At 50.4% G+C, this 18,028-nt stretch overlaps 6 protein-coding genes across 6 annotated transcripts; 1 reads left to right on the top strand and 5 right to left on the bottom strand.

Moving 5' to 3' along the window:
• Window positions 1-550: 550 nt before the first annotated feature.
• Window positions 551-1,766, bottom strand: A1O9_08865 (uncharacterized protein; the record flags this gene model as incomplete). Its single annotated transcript, XM_013402347.1, has 2 exons — window positions 551-1,540; window positions 1,599-1,766. 2 exons carry the CDS (start codon window positions 1,764-1,766, stop codon window positions 551-553), a joined length of 1,158 nt encoding a protein of 385 aa, XP_013257801.1.
• Window positions 1,767-1,812: 46 nt separating this feature from the next.
• On the bottom strand, window positions 1,813-2,115 carry A1O9_08864 (uncharacterized protein; the record flags this gene model as incomplete). Its single annotated transcript, XM_013402346.1, has 1 exon — window positions 1,813-2,115. The coding sequence occupies one exon, from the start codon at window positions 2,113-2,115 to the stop codon at window positions 1,813-1,815; it is 303 nt and encodes a 100-aa protein (XP_013257800.1).
• A 4,160-nt stretch (window positions 2,116-6,275) lies between these two features.
• On the bottom strand, window positions 6,276-6,827 carry A1O9_08863 (uncharacterized protein; the record flags this gene model as incomplete). Its single annotated transcript, XM_013402345.1, has 1 exon — window positions 6,276-6,827. The coding sequence occupies one exon, from the start codon at window positions 6,825-6,827 to the stop codon at window positions 6,276-6,278; it is 552 nt and encodes a 183-aa protein (XP_013257799.1).
• Window positions 6,828-9,743: 2,916 nt separating this feature from the next.
• Window positions 9,744-13,089, bottom strand: A1O9_08862 (exportin-1; the record flags this gene model as incomplete). The annotated part of the gene is made up of 3 exons (XM_013402344.1): window positions 9,744-10,535; window positions 10,617-10,846; window positions 10,893-13,089. The coding sequence occupies 3 exons, from the start codon at window positions 13,087-13,089 to the stop codon at window positions 9,744-9,746; spliced, it is 3,219 nt and encodes a 1,072-aa protein (XP_013257798.1).
• A 1,034-nt stretch (window positions 13,090-14,123) lies between these two features.
• Window positions 14,124-14,900, bottom strand: A1O9_08861 (uncharacterized protein; the record flags this gene model as incomplete). Its single annotated transcript, XM_013402343.1, has 1 exon — window positions 14,124-14,900. The coding sequence occupies one exon, from the start codon at window positions 14,898-14,900 to the stop codon at window positions 14,124-14,126; it is 777 nt and encodes a 258-aa protein (XP_013257797.1).
• Window positions 14,901-16,621: 1,721 nt separating this feature from the next.
• A1O9_08860 (uncharacterized protein) lies at window positions 16,622-17,920 on the top strand (the record flags this gene model as incomplete). Its single annotated transcript, XM_013402342.1, has 1 exon — window positions 16,622-17,920. The coding sequence occupies one exon, from the start codon at window positions 16,622-16,624 to the stop codon at window positions 17,918-17,920; it is 1,299 nt and encodes a 432-aa protein (XP_013257796.1).
• Between the last annotated feature and the right edge of the window lie 108 nt (window positions 17,921-18,028).

The raw sequence follows: 18,028 nt of genomic DNA, 5'->3' as shown, positions 1-18,028 counted from the left end.
GTATAGTGGTATAGTGGTATAGTGGTATAGTGGTATAGTGGTATAGTGGTATTGTATAGTAGTCCCATCACCTCATACTGTACAAAAGCCTGAAAAAGGGGATACGAGACTGCATCTCCCAGTCACTGTCCGTAGTTGGAACTCGTAGTCGTGGGTCTCATTGTACCTCCGTGTTTCCTTTCATTCCCCTTCAGCAAAAAAGCCTTTTTGATGGTGAGATGCCGTGACCTTGACGCCTTGGGCCGTCCACCAACGTGTAGTGTTACATACAATTGCCGTTGCCTTTTTGCCTTTTTGCCTTTTTGACTTGCCCCCGTGATAGTGGTAGTGGTAGTGATGTCGATAGTGATAGTGAATCATTGATTAGTCCTTTTTAATATGATACGTAGACCTTTTGCCTTCATTCATTTCCAAAAGGGGGGGAATTATCCCTCCATGCCGTCCTTCTCGTACAAATACTGGGGTGGCGCTGTGCTGTGCTGTGCTGTGCTGTGGTATATGCTGCTCGCGTGTGCAGATAATAATAAAAGGGCATTCGTTTCTTCTCCATTCATGGCAGAGGGCTGGGACCCCTCATCTGCGTGGCGATGTAATCATCGTTGCTGATGATTGAGTCCCTATTCCTATAGTTATGCTCAATGACGCGATTCCGACCGTCTATTCGCATTGTGATGTCGGCTCGTGTGTCTTCCGAGCCCAATGTCCTGTGGTTGTTGAACTTGGTGGATATAGTCAGCGATGTCGGGAGACTTCGGTTGGGCCGTGGAGCGCCGGAGCCAAACTTTGCGCTGATCTCGCTCCAAAGTGCCTTGCACGCTGGGAGACTGGTTACGATGTAGATCAGTGTGTTCCAGAATCCTTGTAGAGGTAGTACCAGACTGGAGGCTAGGTCGAGTCCGAAGACTGTATTTTCTGGGTGAACCAATGTGTTGACTCGGTTGATTGTGGAAGGAACCCTGACATGACATGTCAGTGGGAAGTTTCGAAGGTGACTGAGACGTCTCGAGACGGCAGATACGTACCATGTACACAGCAACGCGAAGAAGAAGAGCAATGCCGTCTTGCAATAGCTCAATGTCGCCTTATTTGCATCGAGGACTCGGACTGGAGATCGTTGTACTACCACATTGGTATTTGGAGCAGGGTATGTTGCATCGGGAAGGGATGAGAATCTGGCATGGGCTGATGTGGGACTCTTCATGGCAGTTTCTTCGGTATATGTGGTGTTTCGTGGAGAGGTCAAAGTGGTCTTCCAGTCTGGTGAGTGTGCAACTTGACTCGTGATGGTGACTTCGTATCGGGCGGCTTGAGACATGGGAGCAGGAGAGGGTAGATCTTTCATGGCAAAGCCCCGGAGTGCACCACCGGACGCGGACTTGGGTCCACTCTGATCCAGCGACAGGAGCTGTTTACGCCAGCGGAAAACCACCATGCCTACCCGAATATAGATGAATATGGTTGTGAGAATGACAATCCAGACCGGACCATAGAACACCGCTATTCTCAAGACATTCCATTCGGGAGAGATCCAGCACCATAGCTACAGCGATATTAGCAGAAGACAATATGTAGATAGAGAAGGGGGAAAGGAAACTTACAACTGCAGACCCAAAGACCTTGCCTCGGGATGGAGAGCTGACGAATAGGAAGACAATGGCTGGAATGAAAGGGACACCATAACATGCTCCCAGATACTTCCATTCAAGGCCTTTGAGTTGTGCTGAGTCATATTGGCGAAAGAATGATAGGTAGACATTGCAAGCCATGGCGAACGTCCACAACGCGTCGGCGGGCAGAAACCTGTGGTACATGTTAGAACGCGTCGCCGTCAACAACGGATAAAGGAGAGGAGCAGTACCATTGAATGAGAAAGGCCTGGAATTGACATAACGGGGACGTCACTCCCAGGTTGACACCCGATCTTGATATAAGCGTACCGACATTGGCGAAGAGATTCCCCCATGCCGCATAAAAGACTAGTCTGTTGATGGGCTTCCTGAACCTGCTGTCCAGCAAGAAGGTCCCGATGATGAAGGAAGCACCCACAACAGAGAGGATGGAGGTGACTTTCTCAGCCACCTCCAAGGTCAGAGCCTGAGAGTCCGTTATCGACATGACGACAGTGGGTAGCGCAGTCCCACCGTGCGTGCATACCGAAGTTCAGGTAAGGGGAAGGTTCAAGAAATGTCAAGAGATGCAATTCTGTGGGGGAGGGTCATGTCTTTTGTGCTCAGCATGTCCTCGTGGTAGCGACTTGCGAAGACTCGGCCTGATGCTAACGCAGGAAGGATAGCCTTGCTCCCTCGCGACCGTCATTAGGGGTTACACTTTAGTCAATAGACAGGGGTTGTCGGCCGTCGATGCGACGGCGAGCAAAGTCGCTAGCTAGTTACTGTCCCCCAGTCGAGTCCACCAACATGAGTCCATCTCTCAGCCTCGGCGGCGGGGGCACGGCGCATGAACGGAAAGTGGCTCTCTCGTCGAGGTACCAAATCTGGGGCAAAAAAATCCCCCAGCAGAGATGCTGCTGGTGAGTGGTGGTGGTTAATTGCCCAGGCTAGAATGGACCGGGGATGAGCCATCCGGCTGAAATCGCATGCACAGGAGAAGAGGCGGGCCCCATACGGAGTACTATCCTACAGAATGAATTGAAATGCCCCCGGTCTCTTCGTAGGTTGAAGAATAATAAAAACACCGAGACGGTTAGATTCGAAGATTGAGGGTGGATAATGTGGATCCATTCGGGGAAACGACTAGCAGGGACTCTAGTTCATTCGATAAAAGTGGTTCGACTCAAAGGTTCCATTGACCCTTAAGAGGGTTTGTACTCCGTTCGGGAGTATTTGTATTAAACAGAAGTCGTTGAGCCAAGCGGTCGTGGAGAGACCGATTCAGGAAGTGGGCAGAGTCACTAAGCTCAGTGCTACAGGCTTCACTGGGAGAGCCGGGGGGGGGGGGGGGGGTTATTACCTGCTGGGGATGGTCACGGTGGATCAGATACACGACAGTCTAACGTTTGGATGATATCACCCAGTTCGACCGATCAACACAAGAGATACTGTTCCTGTAGTGACTAGACAATGCCGCCCAGCAAGACCATACCCCTCCATCACAATCAACCCCAAGGTTGTAGTGTGTATCTTGCTTCGAATACGAGCGGTTCGTACCGCGGCCGGCAACCAAAAAGCAAAGAGCACTTGCTCAAAGTGTAGAATTCCACACGAGCACGAAGCACGAGTCAAGAAGGCAGGCGGCGCACGATGGCGCTCTCTTCTAGAAGACAAAGTCTGGCGCGGAAGCGCTGAGCCCACGGCGGAGGGAATCGGTGTGTTTCGATGCCATGAACAATAGGTTTCTGACACCGAGGGACTTACGCGAGGCCTTCCTCACATGAGGAGCATTGACATGGGATTCTCGAAGCTACTGCAGGCACCCCCAGGAACCAAATGCAGCCGAAGCAGTGTTTGCATCACGCCAGAAGCAACGGTTGTGTGTCTCAGCCAGCCTGCGACGCCTCTTGCTACGGGGTATGGAGTAGTGGGATACAATGTACGGAGTATCTGGTTAACGCATGATTGCTCATCACTACGACCTCTGTACGCAGTACTGCTGCTTGTCAGGAACCTCGTATTCTGACGGAGATACATGCCAATGTTGGTGTGAGCCTACCAAGGACTCCGTACTGAGCCCGTGCTTGAGAGGCTTTCTGCTATGTTGCCGAAGGGCCGCTAAATCATCGGGGCGTCGTCTTTTTCTTCGAAAGAATCGGGGTTGGGCTGAACCTTCGTCCAGCAAACAACCAAGGGAGGGCCCATTCAGAATTGGCACTCTTGAGTCTTGAGTCTTGGGTCTTGGGTCATGATTCCGAGGACCAGGAAACATCCACGGCTTTGGTCAAGCCTTTACAGAGGATGAGGACCAGCGCATCCGGGACATACCCATCTGGACTGACCCATGTGCGACATGCTTAACGGGAATGATTACATCCCATCGATCTACAATGCTAGCTCAGGCAAGTAGCAATATGGGGGCTTATGGCAGATCCATACTGCATCGATGGACGAAAGAATTCCACTAGACCCAACGGGCAATGACGGGCAGGGCGGGTCTTCTGTACTCCCTGATATGCTATTCAGCCTTGAAACCAACCTCGAATATCGCCCGAGCACCGAGCACAATTCTTCATATTTCCACGCCTCTCGATCGAGTCCCCGCTGAACTGGACTGTCCATCCCCAACACAGCAGTTGTATCCTCCAAGGACCGGGACTGGGCATTTTGCTCGAATACGAGTCCAAGAAGTCGTCATTTACGTGAAAATCGATCAAGGTACAGGAGCACAGAGCGAGAGGCGAGATTGAAGGGAAAACCAAGGTCCCTAGCACCCCTCAGGACGTTTGCTACTCTGCTTACGGAGTAGTGGGTTGGATTCGGTAGCAATTACGGCTCCTCGTTACGACGGCCGTGCCCGACCCGGAGTAGTGGGAGCGGGAAGTGCGGGACGACCTGCGAGGGAGCATCAGGTCAGAAGGCGAGGAAGGCGAGAGAGCGGCACGAGGTGTACCCAGGTACTTCGTTACAAGGGAGGCAGATGTGCCTCGTACTACTGAACGGAGTATTACCGTCGGACACCCGTCTCGTGTTTGTAGAACCCTCAACTCTTCGTTGCGTTTGATGATCACCGATATTCGACCTCGTGACTTGTGGTTTGATCAATGACCAAATGTACGGCCTGACGGCAGCAAGCTTGGGGCAGGGTTACTCCCTATTTGTGACCAAAGCTGTGCAAGCATGGCCAGGTACTGCAGCCTTCTACACCCCCTGAGGGCCCAGAATACTTAGTGGGTGGGACATGGGTTGACTTACTACTAGACAGTACCCCGTCCATTATTATTGCAGATTTTCTCAATGGAAGAGGCGGATGGTGGTCCCGGGGAGGAGCAGCAGGACGGAGCCCTCTGGGAGATGGAGTCTGCCTGATCAGCAGCTATTCGGTAGAAATCAGTCGTGATTGGACGGACGACTTGATACTAGTCAAGGGCCTAGATAGATGGTTTCAAACTCCATACCAGTACACATACAGAGAACAGGGTACGGGACGCCGCACGTACTCGTAGTATCCGTACACGGTGCTACGTAAGTACCAATTAGCCGGACGCCGTGCGCAAGTGGTACATCCTCCCAGGGCTGGCTGAGGCAACACTTCTTCATGATGAGACAAACCACAACCGACTACCAGGTATGATGTATAAGCCCTACTTGTGCTCCGTAGGCTAGTGATAGTGGTAAGATGAAGCCGTTGGAAGCTGGTTACCAACATACCATCCTGACTCCGTCTACTCACTATGATACACATCTAGGGCTGGTATCAGGCTTCGACAAGACGACGAGGTACGTAGTGCCACTAGATAGAAGAATACAACTTTCCGAAACCGAGAAAAAGGCGTGCATTTACAATAATTTCTGAGCATGGCTTCTAACTGTATGCATACCCACAAAACCACTCGATGGTCTTGCTGTATTGTAAATCACGTGGACAAGGGACTGACTACTTCTGCAATATCCCACCAGTCCGAACCAGTCATTCGTACGGAGTACCGGTGGAAGCAACTATGAAATCTACTCCAAACGGCTCGAACCTGCATGCAGTATCCATAGTATCTTTCTGTTCAGGTTCAATCGCCCCCGGCGCTTGATCTGCGCCCTTCATGCCAGGTCTTTGTAAGTCGAATCCTACTTCCTTCACCTGCGCACGAATTCGAGGTGAGGTTGCCTAGGCAAAGAGAGTGAAACTCACTACGGAGTGCTTCTGGCGAAAAAAGTCGCCAATGTCTAGTGTAGTGTTTAGGCTGCATAACTCATGCAGACAGAAGTTCCTTGAGCCCCGTACTAGTATTTAAAGAAATATGACAGGTGAGTGTCATTCGCAGTAGGGATCCCCATGTACAAGTTCATCTCTCTCAGCGGCCATCTTGGCGGCCAACTGCAGTGCGGTTTTCTTCCGCAAAGAGAATTGAAACCATGGACGCCGCAGACTGTACAGATGTTTGCTTCATCCCTTCCCGAGGTTGGCAATCGGCGATCGTGACTCGTGACCGTTGAGGATTGTACTGTGTAACCATGTGTTCTGCTTGTGTTCCATCTCAGAAATGAGTTCACTGTGACATGAGTTCGCTGTCCTGACCATCAATCCCAAACGCCGCTCGCTAAAATAGGCAAAATATTGATGCGACTCAATGGCGCCACCAATTAAATTCCTTGTAGGCAACTCCCAATTCAGCTTTTGACGGCGCTCGGTTTGCTGTTATATTTTGGCATCTTCTCGTAAGCATTGGGACTAGGCTTCCGCTTGGCCTTGTTGTGATTGCAGTCATCTCCATGTTTATGTCCGCGGTCTGATTTTCTGCCTCTCCGATTGCCACTCATTCTGGCGCCACCGTCGTCTGCGCTGTCGCTACCACCACCGTCGCTGTCACTGGAATCATCACTTGAGCTGTCATCCTCACTCGAGCTCTCTCCAAATTGTCTTTCCTTGTGGTATATGCAACACACTTTGCTTGATTTTCGGCCAAGGCCTTCGTTATCAATCACGTCCTCTGCCCAGGTGATCCGTCGTCGAAGTCTTGTAGTGCCTGTTTCCGAGACTTCATGTGCTCCTCGGAGGCGGAGAATAAGTGGCTCTGGAGAGGCAGATCGAGAAGAGGAGGGATCAGCAGGGGTTATGGTATGTGTAGCAGACCCGGTAGGTTGACGTGCAGAAGGTGCAAGCCTCTGGTTGTTCGTGTTTCTTGACACATTAGGTCGTGAAGGGTCCTGAGGGTTGCTCATGACGGCAGAGAGCCGATCTGCCCGGTAACAAAGGCGTGGTTGGAGAAGAGGAAGAGAGCAATTGAGCTTCTTCTAAGGGAGAAAAGAAAGTAACGGGGGCCGCCGGTGGGAATCGAAGGGTGTAGTGATGGATAGAACGAGCGGCTGAATAAAGCGATGGGCGAGGAGATCTGACAAGGATAGGGTTGGAGAGGATGTGAGCCTGTATATCTAGAATGGTCGAGATGTCTCCTTGTGTGTTAATTGAGTGCTTGCCCGCTATGCACAGCCGAACACGAGGCTCGTAGATTTGAGGGTGTGGATGTTGAATGGTTACGTGATGGTGAGGAAGGGCACGGGCAGCAAAAGTGGTCAGCGGCACAGCTGAAGGATCAGGTGACTGAGGTCACAGGATCTCGGCGAATATGCGACGGGGGAAGGTTAGGCGAGGGCCCTGGCAGACGCGTACTCGTACGCCCAGACGACGTCCATCTATCTGCCATCGCCGTCCAAGCGCTGGCACGGACCGCACACCTGCAACCTCCTTCTTACGAGTACACATGCAGGAGATCGAATTGGTCTTAAGAATCCATGGATTTCTCCCTATCTAGGAAGGTCCAGGATCTTCGCTAATGTTGTTTGCCCCACGTGGTGTTAACTTTCGTCGCCATGCTTCCGAGCATGGCGCGTGCCCAAAAAGTCCAGGCTTGAGATGTCTTGAGATGCCTTTTCAGCTGAGCTTGCGATCTCCAAGACTGGCGTCCTTCCCCCTGCCTCAACCTCAACCTCATGCTTAAGATGCTATTCTACTTCCCTTCCAAGGAGTGCAGACCAGCCAGCTGACCTCTTGCTGAGGCCAGGGCTAAGCCTGGCTTTCAGCCCACGCAGACCAGCCAGTGAATCCTCTTCTTAATGGTAATGCCGGATCGTCCGTTGAACGCCAGCTTAATCTGGTTCGTTGCAACGTCGTGACCCAAGGCTTCTTTCTGGGAAGATCAAGTCAGCTGTCACCCTTCAGTGTTTGGGAAAAAGAACTCACTAGGGTCGGGAGGAGAACAATCTGTTTCTTTTCGCACCGGCAAGTTGGGTGGAATATCGCGTTCACTATTGCTGGCTCGATTTCGACCAGCAATTCTGGGCCGGTACTGGCTTTCAAAGCTAGGAGCGCGAAAAGCAACGTCGCTATTGATGAATCTACGACGTGCTCATAATCGAAGTTGCTGACCTTGTTCTGAATCTCGGTAATGTATTGACAAGTGCGCTGGAGAATGTCATACACCCTTGTACTTCTCAGTTCCAGGACCAATCTCGGCCATGTTCTCGGTGCCTTGTCGGTAAGCGCCGCCCCAAGTTTTTCAAACCGCGGCTTTTTCTTGATGATTTTCTTTTCAACTTTTGTTATATCTTTAGACCACCTCCTGGTTGTGGAATTAGGCAAAGAGTATTTTCTTTTGAAATCCAGAAATTGCAGGGCGTCAGCGCCGATCAAGTGGCCTGGGGTCATTGGGTGTTGGAAGTTTGGGTTTGCATTGATCTCGGCGACACTCTTGTTGTGGAACTGCTTGAGACGACGCTTGACGCCCGTGGCGGAGTTATACATATGAAAGCACGATGGGCAGCAGTGTTTGCGGCGTCGAAGACCCGACAGAGTTTCTTGTTGGGATGAGCACCTGGATTCCCAATGAGTGAGACGACTTGCCCGGAGTTGCATATTGACCACTTTGTCTACTCCCCGCGTTACTTGTTATCAAGGAGGGAGCGATCTCTGGCCAGGGACCTGGGAAAGAAGGGAGCTTCGAACCAAGGTGTCCTTGCGCTGGAGGGCTGGGAGGAGCCTCTTGGGCATAGAGAAGCGTTTGGTATCTGGAAGGCTTTGAGGCCAAATGATGAAATTCAAGACCGCGGCCTTGCGCGGACTGCATGTCGTCCAGAAAAGTCAAGCGGGTCCAGCGACGATGTCATGGCAGCCAAACGTCGCTCTAAAGTCATTCTGGAACTGTGTTGCTTGCAACAGTCTACCCGCCTTGACAAGCATTCTGCGATCATCCTGTAAGGTCAAACAATGCTCCCCCCCTTTTGGAATACCTCACGGACTAACGTCGAAAACGGCTTTCAGAAGAATAAAGGGGAGACTGATGAGGCACATATCGCAGTCCGCTTTTCCTGCTCTCCTCTGCGCTCTACACTTGGAAGCTGCCAGACCAAGAACACTGCTCGCCGCAGGAGCTGCAGGCTAGTGCTGGCGGGTTCCGATTGATGTATAGCGTAGTATAGTCCAGCATACCTTGGCTTGTGCCTGATACCCTTCTCAGTCTCAAGCAAGCTCCAGATTTCGATGACTCACGTGTTTCAAAAACAACGGAAAACAAGATCATTTGAAAGGAGTACTAGTCTCCCGTTTAGCTCGATAATGGAGTTGTCTCGGTCACTTTCTTTCCTACAACATCCCACACATCTCTCAAAACTCTCCTTTTTGGCTCTCTAGCTCGCTCGCTCATGCAACATACTCTATCAATCAATATTGCCCAATGTCTTTCTTTCCAGGCAGGCTGAACTGTGCTTTTGTGGTATATTGTGAGAATAAACCATTGGAAAAACTAAAGGAGAAGGAGAGATATGCTCCATCGTCCGCTGCTTGATTCGTCGTGTCTCTCGTTGGACTTGCGTTTGCACATTTTTCATTTCCTAGTCGCCTCCAAGACCTTTTGCGCCTCACTCAGCCTTGTCTTTCCCCTCCTCCAATGACGACTCTCGGGTGTGCAATGCAGCCCTCCATCCAACAGATTAGCACTTGTAGAATACCCAACCGTCCTCGAAGGCGGCTCCCGGAGAAGGTCGCTCCATAGCGTAGTGTTCCACAGAAGGCTCACTAGCACTGGCCTCAGGTTCCGCTCTAGCAGCTAAGGTCGCGAACTCAGTTCGGAGTTCCTCTTCGAGTCACAGCTCATCATCTTGATCCAGATCTGCAGGCTTGATGAGACCTCCAACTTTCATATTTCGCTCGCGCTCTGCATCAGCGAGATCCTTCTTCTCCTGTTCTCTTTCCTCTGCAAACAGCTCGGCGTTGTCTCCAGCAAACTCTTTGAGCGAGATCAGGAAGTCTCGAAGATGAGTCTTGAATTTAGTGGGATCCTCGTTCAACGCGAATAGGCCATTAACAAAGTGCTGAATCTGGATTTCTTTGAGATTGGAAAACGCATTGTGTAGAAGATTGGCTGTAAATTCGCTCACGAATTGTTTGTTCGAAGTCCCAGGGGCGGCTTGATCGGGCTGATACAGTGGTTGAGAGATCTTGTTCGCTTCAACAAGCTGGAACATGCGAGCTAGAAGCATGCATTGTGATTTGAAACCGGCCTTGTGGTCAGAATCGGTAAGGACAAAGAAGACATCCTGGAGGATTGAGATGTAAAACTGTTGGAAGAAAACTCCAGCAGTCTGAGGATCGGTTTCGGCCATGTTGTTGATGAGTTCAAGGCACATCGAAAGACCGGTGTTTTCAACCTCCCGGTTGTCGTGCTTGCTGGCCCACATGCAAGAATCAATCACAAACTTGAACTGTCGTCCGTCTAGTTTGAGTAATGCTGGGAAGCAGAATAGGTTAATAGCCTGCAAAAGCTTGAAGAACTCGACACGGAACTCGGGATAATCATGGAAGTCCTTGTTAATCATCTCAAGCGTGCATTCGAAGATACTATCCATGATTGGAGAAATCTTATCGTCCATAAGATTCTATAAAAGGTTAGCAAGGCCGCTTTGGCTAGTAGAACAGTCCCTGACCAGATGGCGAGACCTTCTTGGGGTCCAACGTACATGTAGTTTGTGAATGATCGTGGTAGTCACACTCAGGACTTCAGCATCTCGAGCGTCGGGTACGTTGCGTTGGTAGTCGAGCAAGATAGCATCCAAGAGTGGCGGTACCATGCTGTCGTTGACCATTTGCAGGTCATCTGCTTTCTGCACATAGATGTCGACAAGCTTGAGGATTTCTTTTTTGATAGTTCGCAGGCCGCGGACTTTAGGAGTCTTCGTAGCAACATTCCCTGTATATTATTAGTAAAAGCGAGAGAAAAGATAACCTTGGCTCACCTCCAGAGACCACAGAGTCCGATATCAGTTGACTGGATGCACGGTACATATTGAGCATGTCGAGATAAATACGTCCAATCTGAGAATAGAAGTAACTCCCAATTGACGAGCAAGCAGCAACGTTTGTCTTCATGATGTTACCAACAACTTTTATGGTATCTGCATCTTGAAGGATGGCTGGGTCGTTGTTGGCCTGCGCAATGACGTTGTCCCACGCCTGATTGGGAAGTGACATGAGGTTATCGATGAGTCGGTCCTGTACACTCTTCTGGCCCTGCGCAGATATCATGTAGCCACAAGCCTCGTAAAAAGTGTGGACCTGCTGAGGGGTAAGATCACAGGTGATCTTCCGCATATTGCGTACAATCTCGTCAATGAATGGTTCGGTCTCCCCCGGTTGCAGTGCCACGAAATGACGCTTGCACTTGTTCGCAATCTTGATGAAAGTATCACATGCCATGTCCTGGACACCCTCATGTGTTTCGTGCATGAACTCAAAAAGTTTGTTGACGACGGTTTTCAAGAATTTCCAATGGGCCTTCAGGAAGCGAGGATACTGGCCCACGATGTACATGATGTTACTGGCCACGACCGCCTTGTTGTCCTTACCACGCTTCATCTCCGTCAATCCAAGGAGATCCTTGATCACCGTCACTAGGAAACGTTTTTCGGTGTCCTCGTTCATTGCGCCAGATATCGAGCCAATGGCCCAGCATAGGGTATTGCAATTATTCCACGACCACTCGCTCCCATCTACCTGTCGCTGCAACTTTTCGGACATGATGTTCTCTGTATCAACGACATCCAAGTGAGTCAAATACACCAAGCACTCACGGGTGGTTTTGTATAGTTGAATGGTATCGCTCTCTTTGACAAATTCTCGTACAATCTCGCCCTCATCGTTCTCGACAATAAGAACTTCTTCTGGTCGGACCATCTTTTCAACCATGACCTGTCTGAGGCTTGACAGAACCTGTTGATACTTGTGCTTGCGGAGAGGGTAATTCGCGAGGGTACTTGGATGAGGGGCTCCTCCATTGGCTAGGCCTGAGACACCCATGTTGACCAAGGGATTGAGTTCGGTGATGGGCAGCTGCTGCATCTCCTCGTAGAGTTCTTGGACAAGCTTCGTCCAGTACTCGAGACAGATCTTGAATATCTCTCGGTCGTCGATCAAACTGATCTTGATGAGATAGAAATGGCCATGCAAGAGATAGTCCGCGTTCGGTAGTCTCTCGATGGTTTGGAGATGGACGGAGAAATAGTTGCAGAGGAAGATGGCGAGGTTGAGAATGTATTCCTGTTCCCTCGGCCCGGCTTTTGCATAAGCCTCGCGAAAATCAGTGTCTAGAGGTAATGTGCGGGCGACAACGGTCAATGTCTCGGTGAACATCTGGACGAGCTTATCATCATACTGATATTGCTGGCCGAGTTGCAAACCGCCGATTTCGGTGAGGCATTTGAGGGCGATATTGCGGAATTGGTCGACCTCGAGAAATCGAGAGACAAGGGTGTCAATGAGCTTAGTCTCAAAGATGAAACCAAGAGGAATCCAGTTCAGAAAACGAAGCAGAGTGTCCAAAGTAGCCTTGACGAGAGTGATTGAGTTTGCAGTGGTAAGGACTTCATTACACAGCTGGAAAATGGAGGAGAACTCGGCGCACATGGTTGTCTTAAGGTTCTTAGCCTTGGTGGAGGTCATTTGATCTTGGGAGAAATCAAACACCTCCTCAGACAGCAAGCGCAGAATAGTCATGTTGTTCTCGCAGACTGATAGACCAGTGTGGCAAGCCGAAATGATTTCGTTGATGAAGGTGGGCCAGTTGTGCGGCCATTCTTGCTTGAGGATAGTGACGAGGGTCAGATCGAGCTTGTTGATGAACAGTTTGTTGGTCTTGAGGGCCTCCTCGGTCTCAGAAGAAGAGAGAATCTGGCCAACGACGAAGTTTCGAATGCCCAGGCACTGATCTCGTGGCAGGACTTTCCATCGGGTGTTGACAACGTCGTCTAAAACTTGCAGACCAAGATACTTTGTTGGCATGTAAGAAGCCTCTTGCAGAATCTTGTCCACCATCAACCATGCGTCAGGATTGGACTTGAATTCATTGAGTTTTTGCTGAGCCTGTTTCTGGAGATCGCCCTTGCCTTCTTGGAAAGCCCTGACGGTGGCGTCAAGCTCAGCGACGGTGACGGACATGACTGGATGGAGGTGCAAGAAAGCGGACGCTCAGAGAGCGAGTGAAAGCACGGTTTGTGTGCCAGTGAGGGCGGGGTGGTGCGAATCGAGGCTGGGATTGATATGCGGGCGCGCGATAAATGAGCCGAGGGGGACTTAAGTTGGAGAGGGCTGCGAGGTGGATGAGACGCGAGAAACGCAGAGAAATGAGGCTGTTTGCGATTCAAATGGCAAGGGTTGGTGTTGATTACAGGATGAAGTTCAGAAGGCGAAGAAGATGGTGGTGGGTGATAGATAATTATGAATGGAATGGAATGAAATGAATGAATGAATGCACTGCAGGCACAGTGCAGTTGCAGGTGAGGGTGAGTGAAGTGCATGCAATTCCGGTGCTGAAGTCTGCACCACAAACTCCAATCTGGCAGTCACACGCAACGCACGCAACGCACGCGTTGGTGGGATTAAGGCAGGCGCGATCTGCTTCAATACCGCACCACAGAGCGTGAGGCTCTTACTTTCCACCGTCACTAATTATGGCTTGTCTTGTTTTCTATCCTGACTTTGTTCAACTGTACATTATGGATGGTCCAAGGTCCGTCTGTATCCTCCAGGGACAGAGTAGTACAGCGTATGCGTCGTCATGTATCATGGAATGGATAGTACCGCGATACACACCACCCACCGCCCCGCCCAGGCTGCCGCAGCCCAACCTTCGCCTTTCTGACTAATGTACTTTTCACCTTACAACTTGGTGACTACCAATAGGGATAGAGGTCATCAATTGGGCATCCAGGCTGCAAAATCCCGTGATTTCTCTACGGTCGACGTGTCTCGAAGCAATGAAAGAAGGATTTGAAAGGAAATATTCTTTGAATAAGTGACTCTGAAAATATTACCAATGCCAGCTATCTAGGTACCTCAACCTTTCATTGCCGTGGTACTTGGTTTATCTGGTATCAAGATCATGTAAAACAAAATGTATACTTGAACGTCAATTGACTTCGCGTCTTTTTCTGTTTCTGGTTTTTTTTATAAATTTTTTTGGATTTGGCTCTTCAGTCACTGGTTCCAACCCCAGTGGTGTGCTCGGAAGTTTTCAGGTCGCGCTCTTCGCTTGCTTTGCGATACTGATGGTACGCTGCAGCCATTTCCTCCTTGGACTGAATGCCATTCTTCTCGGTGATCAAATCCTTCAACCATTTATTCTCCATCTCAAGCTGAGTAATTCGGGACTCGAGTTTGTTGTTCTTGTCTTGAACTTCACGAACCGTTGTCTCTAGCGCCTGTTCTCTCTGCTTCTTCTTCACTCGGAAGCGTGCACTGGCAGCAGTATTTCGACGCCGCTTGTCCTCCTCCGCAGCTACACGTGACTTTTCTTCACCATTCAGTTGCGTGACCTCGATGTTGTCCGTCTTCCGCCCGGCGGCGGATGCTGAAGGTGAGGGTCGAGTTTCAAGGCTGCCAAAGCCTGTCGCCGGGGCAGGTTGGATGGGCGTGTTATATGTGTTATAGAATGCAGCAGATTCAGGTAGAGATGTCTCGACATTGTGAGGTGAATAAGTGGGAATGGCATCTGAGCCGGTCAAAAGGTCTTCATACTTGATATTGTGGTTGTTCTTCGGATCGTTCATTTCGAAGTTATATGTGCCGTCTTCTGGAAGGGAAGGGATATCGAAGTGTGTGAAATCGGTATTCGTAAACATAGCCAGGTCTTGACTGAGGTCCAGGTCCTCGCTCTGGAATTGCTCCTGCTCGTAGGGCGAAGTCAGGCTGTTCAGGCTGTTGAGGTATTCCGAAAAATTCGGCCCCGTACGGCCGCGGTAACTTGACATGATCCTTCTCAAAACCACCGGCAGACAGAACTAAATCTGTCCCGACCGTCGTCCGTGAGATTCACTGGTGGCTACCCAAGCTCACCGGGAACAATAAGTTGGTTGCTCACTCGAGGTGGGTGATGACAAAGCAGCGGGTGTACGAATCAGAGAAGGCCAGAGTCGAAGTCGCAACTCGGATGGCGACAGCGACGACGAGTATTCGAGCGCCAGTTTCAGAGAATGAGGCCGCCGTTTGTGGTAGGCAGATACGACAATGTTACAGGAGGAGGGAGTAAGAGGAAGAGGGGAGAATGTGCATGAGAAGAATTGGTACTTGCAAATTGCGTGGGACAAACCTTAGGCGGGGCTTAAGGGCGCAGGGAAGTAAGCCCTCGGGTCCCTGGCATTACTCGCAATTATTGATGGGGGCAAAGCACTGCAGATGGCATATGCCGCCGCTCGGGAAGTGTGGGATGGTCAACCCTCACCTTCCGCATCTTCGAACTTGTTTCAGGAATTGCAAAGGGAGGAGCCACCCATAGGGTGATAGCGGCTTGGCACCGGTTCGTCCGAGATCCCACCGGGCGTTCTGCTTCGGTTGGGGGAATAATACCGTAGCTTAATAGTAGCGACCGGAAACACAGCCAGGTATCACGAGTTCCGCTACACATCTGTGATCACGTCCTTTCCAACCAAAAGTAAATTTCACCTCGTGGATAGTGACATGCATGCATCCATTCATCCCTCGAGGTACAGGCACATACCTAGGTGCGGTATTACACCCGGACGGCATCATGTTGGATGTTCTATGACGCCTCAACTGAGTGATGACGTGCAGCGACAGATACGACAGGGTTGAAGACTAACGAATGATGACGGATCATTGATTCATCAGCGAATACGCACGCAATACTGACGCCCACCAGCATGGCTTTGTGCGGTGTTGCTGGGCCCTCTGACGGAGAAATTACCCAAGCTCGACTGAGGCGACGGAACAGCAACGGGTCTTTCATTATTGTTACCTTTGGTCCTCGGTATCGGCATTGAGCTAAGCTACTCGTACTACCACCAACACTTACGAGTACTACGAATGACTGCCACCACTCTTCTCCCAGCTTTTAACAGACTCGGACCTCGCCAATAATATAATAACAGCCTTCTGCAACGGCCACGGAGAATGAGCTGAGCTTGAGGGAAAATACGCCCTTGTCCGCTTTTCGGCCCTCGCCAATGAATTTAGTGTGGGGATCCTAGGCTGACGCTCTCGGCTTCTTCTCTCTTCAGTCTGCACCCAGCTCAACACTACTACGAGGCACTGCTACTAGCCAGATCCCCATGCCTTCACGTCTGGCTTCATTCTGATTCTCATGCTTATCCCCTGAGCGTGACCGTAGCTGTGTCGGTTTCCTGGCTGGGAAGTGACTTGTGTAAATGCTCCCGAGAACTTAGTCCCATGCCGGTTTCGGATCCTTGATGCGGCTGTTGAGTCACCACTCGTACGAGTATGTACGGAGTACTGGACCTAGCCTGAGTGAGGGGCAAAGTCCCATTAGTAATCATGAAAAGTTCTGACTTTGGGCTGTGATCGAATGAGGTAAGATCACGTGCGGCTTAGGATCATGACTCGAGTTGAGTCCTATTCTAGCCGCCCTTGAATCAGTTTGTTTACCTTCACGAGGACGATCCTTAATCCAACGGAGCCGCATCCTTGCGTAAACATTTCCAACCCATCCTTACCAATGGCCGCCAGAGCACTGAACCGACTTTCTCGAGAGTCTATTCTCAACTTGGTACGGATATGGCTTCACGACACGCACTGTTCGCCATACCTCGTCCAAAACCGCAATTTCCTCGAGGCTGATGAAGAGGACTACTTCCATTCCCCAGCCGAGAATGTCGAGGCTTTGCGCGCAATCTACAGAAACCTGAAGAAAACCACCAACTCTTGCACCAAAAAGGATGTTATTGATCGAATTATTGACGGCGATTGGCGGAGAGGCTTGTCCTTGCATCAACATGCTATGATCGATATGGCATATCTAGAGCAAGCCGATACCGCTCTTCGATGGAGCGCGCTGCGTCTCGTCCCTCTAGATCCCGACGAATTGAAAGAGGAGGAGCCAAAAGAACTGCAAGCTAGACGAAAGAGACGGAAGTTGAATGACCTCGACCCTGATCGCAAATATCCGCAGGTTTCTCCGCCTGCGTTCCTCGCTGCGCTCAAGGCTGAGATCTCCCCCCTCGTCAAAGCGCATTATCACTTGCATCGGCTGCCTGCACCTTACAATATGTCGGTCGTAAGATTGTACATAAACTCCTTGTCCACCTTTCGACCATGTCCATCTCAGATACCCCGACGTGCCAAACATGCTACCAACACCGCGAGAGTCATGTACATTGCACTTCCAGAGAGCTGTCCGTACATATATGTTTCTTTGTCTGGATCCACAGGTTCAGGTTTGCGATCAAAGGCTTCAAGACATTCCAGAGGGAAGATCACCACCAAAGTGGACCTGGCAGCAATGAAGAAGATTGTCATCGAGGCCATCCCAAAAGCCCTGTCACGACCACAACACAGATGGGCTCTGGAATCTACAAAACTCACTGCTCGGTCACTTCAGAGTCTCGCTGCTCTTAGAGGAAACGTCGATCCTGGTTCAGGCGGTGGGGCCTACAGTGTGTTCTGTTCAACGGGCACGTCGTCGACTACAAGTCCAGTGGATGTTCAGTCACGACAATTAAGGCAAGGAGAGAAGGAGACAGCACTGATTGAAACAAGATTTGGCTCAATGGATGGCCCTCATCATGCAGCCTTGGACCGTGTACATGTGACTATTCAAAATGCAGCAAAAGTTGGTGAGACAGACGATGCGAACATGGAGGACATTGACGCAGCCCCCATCGGTTTGAACTTTTCTGGCAATGATATTTTCTTAGGCGTGAAGAAGCTTGCAGAATTGGGCGACGATTACCTGAATTTGGCTAACATGCCTGCATGGATGACTGGAGAATTGGGTATCAGCAGTCTGAAAGTGTAATACTTCTGTTCACGGGAACATGGGGTTTGAGGTCACGAAAGTTCATGATTATACGATTTTTCTATCCAGCAGTTGGGGTAAGGCTGGGGTTCTTGGTTGTCTTTGAAG

The sequence above is a fragment of the Exophiala aquamarina genome (assembly GCF_000709125.1).
Source record: "Exophiala aquamarina CBS 119918 chromosome Unknown aczIA-supercont1.8, whole genome shotgun sequence".
Taxonomy (NCBI): domain Eukaryota; kingdom Fungi; phylum Ascomycota; class Eurotiomycetes; order Chaetothyriales; family Herpotrichiellaceae; genus Exophiala; species Exophiala aquamarina.
The sequence above is the reverse complement of the archived record's forward strand: the minus strand, read 5'-3'. Positions and strand labels throughout refer to the sequence as shown.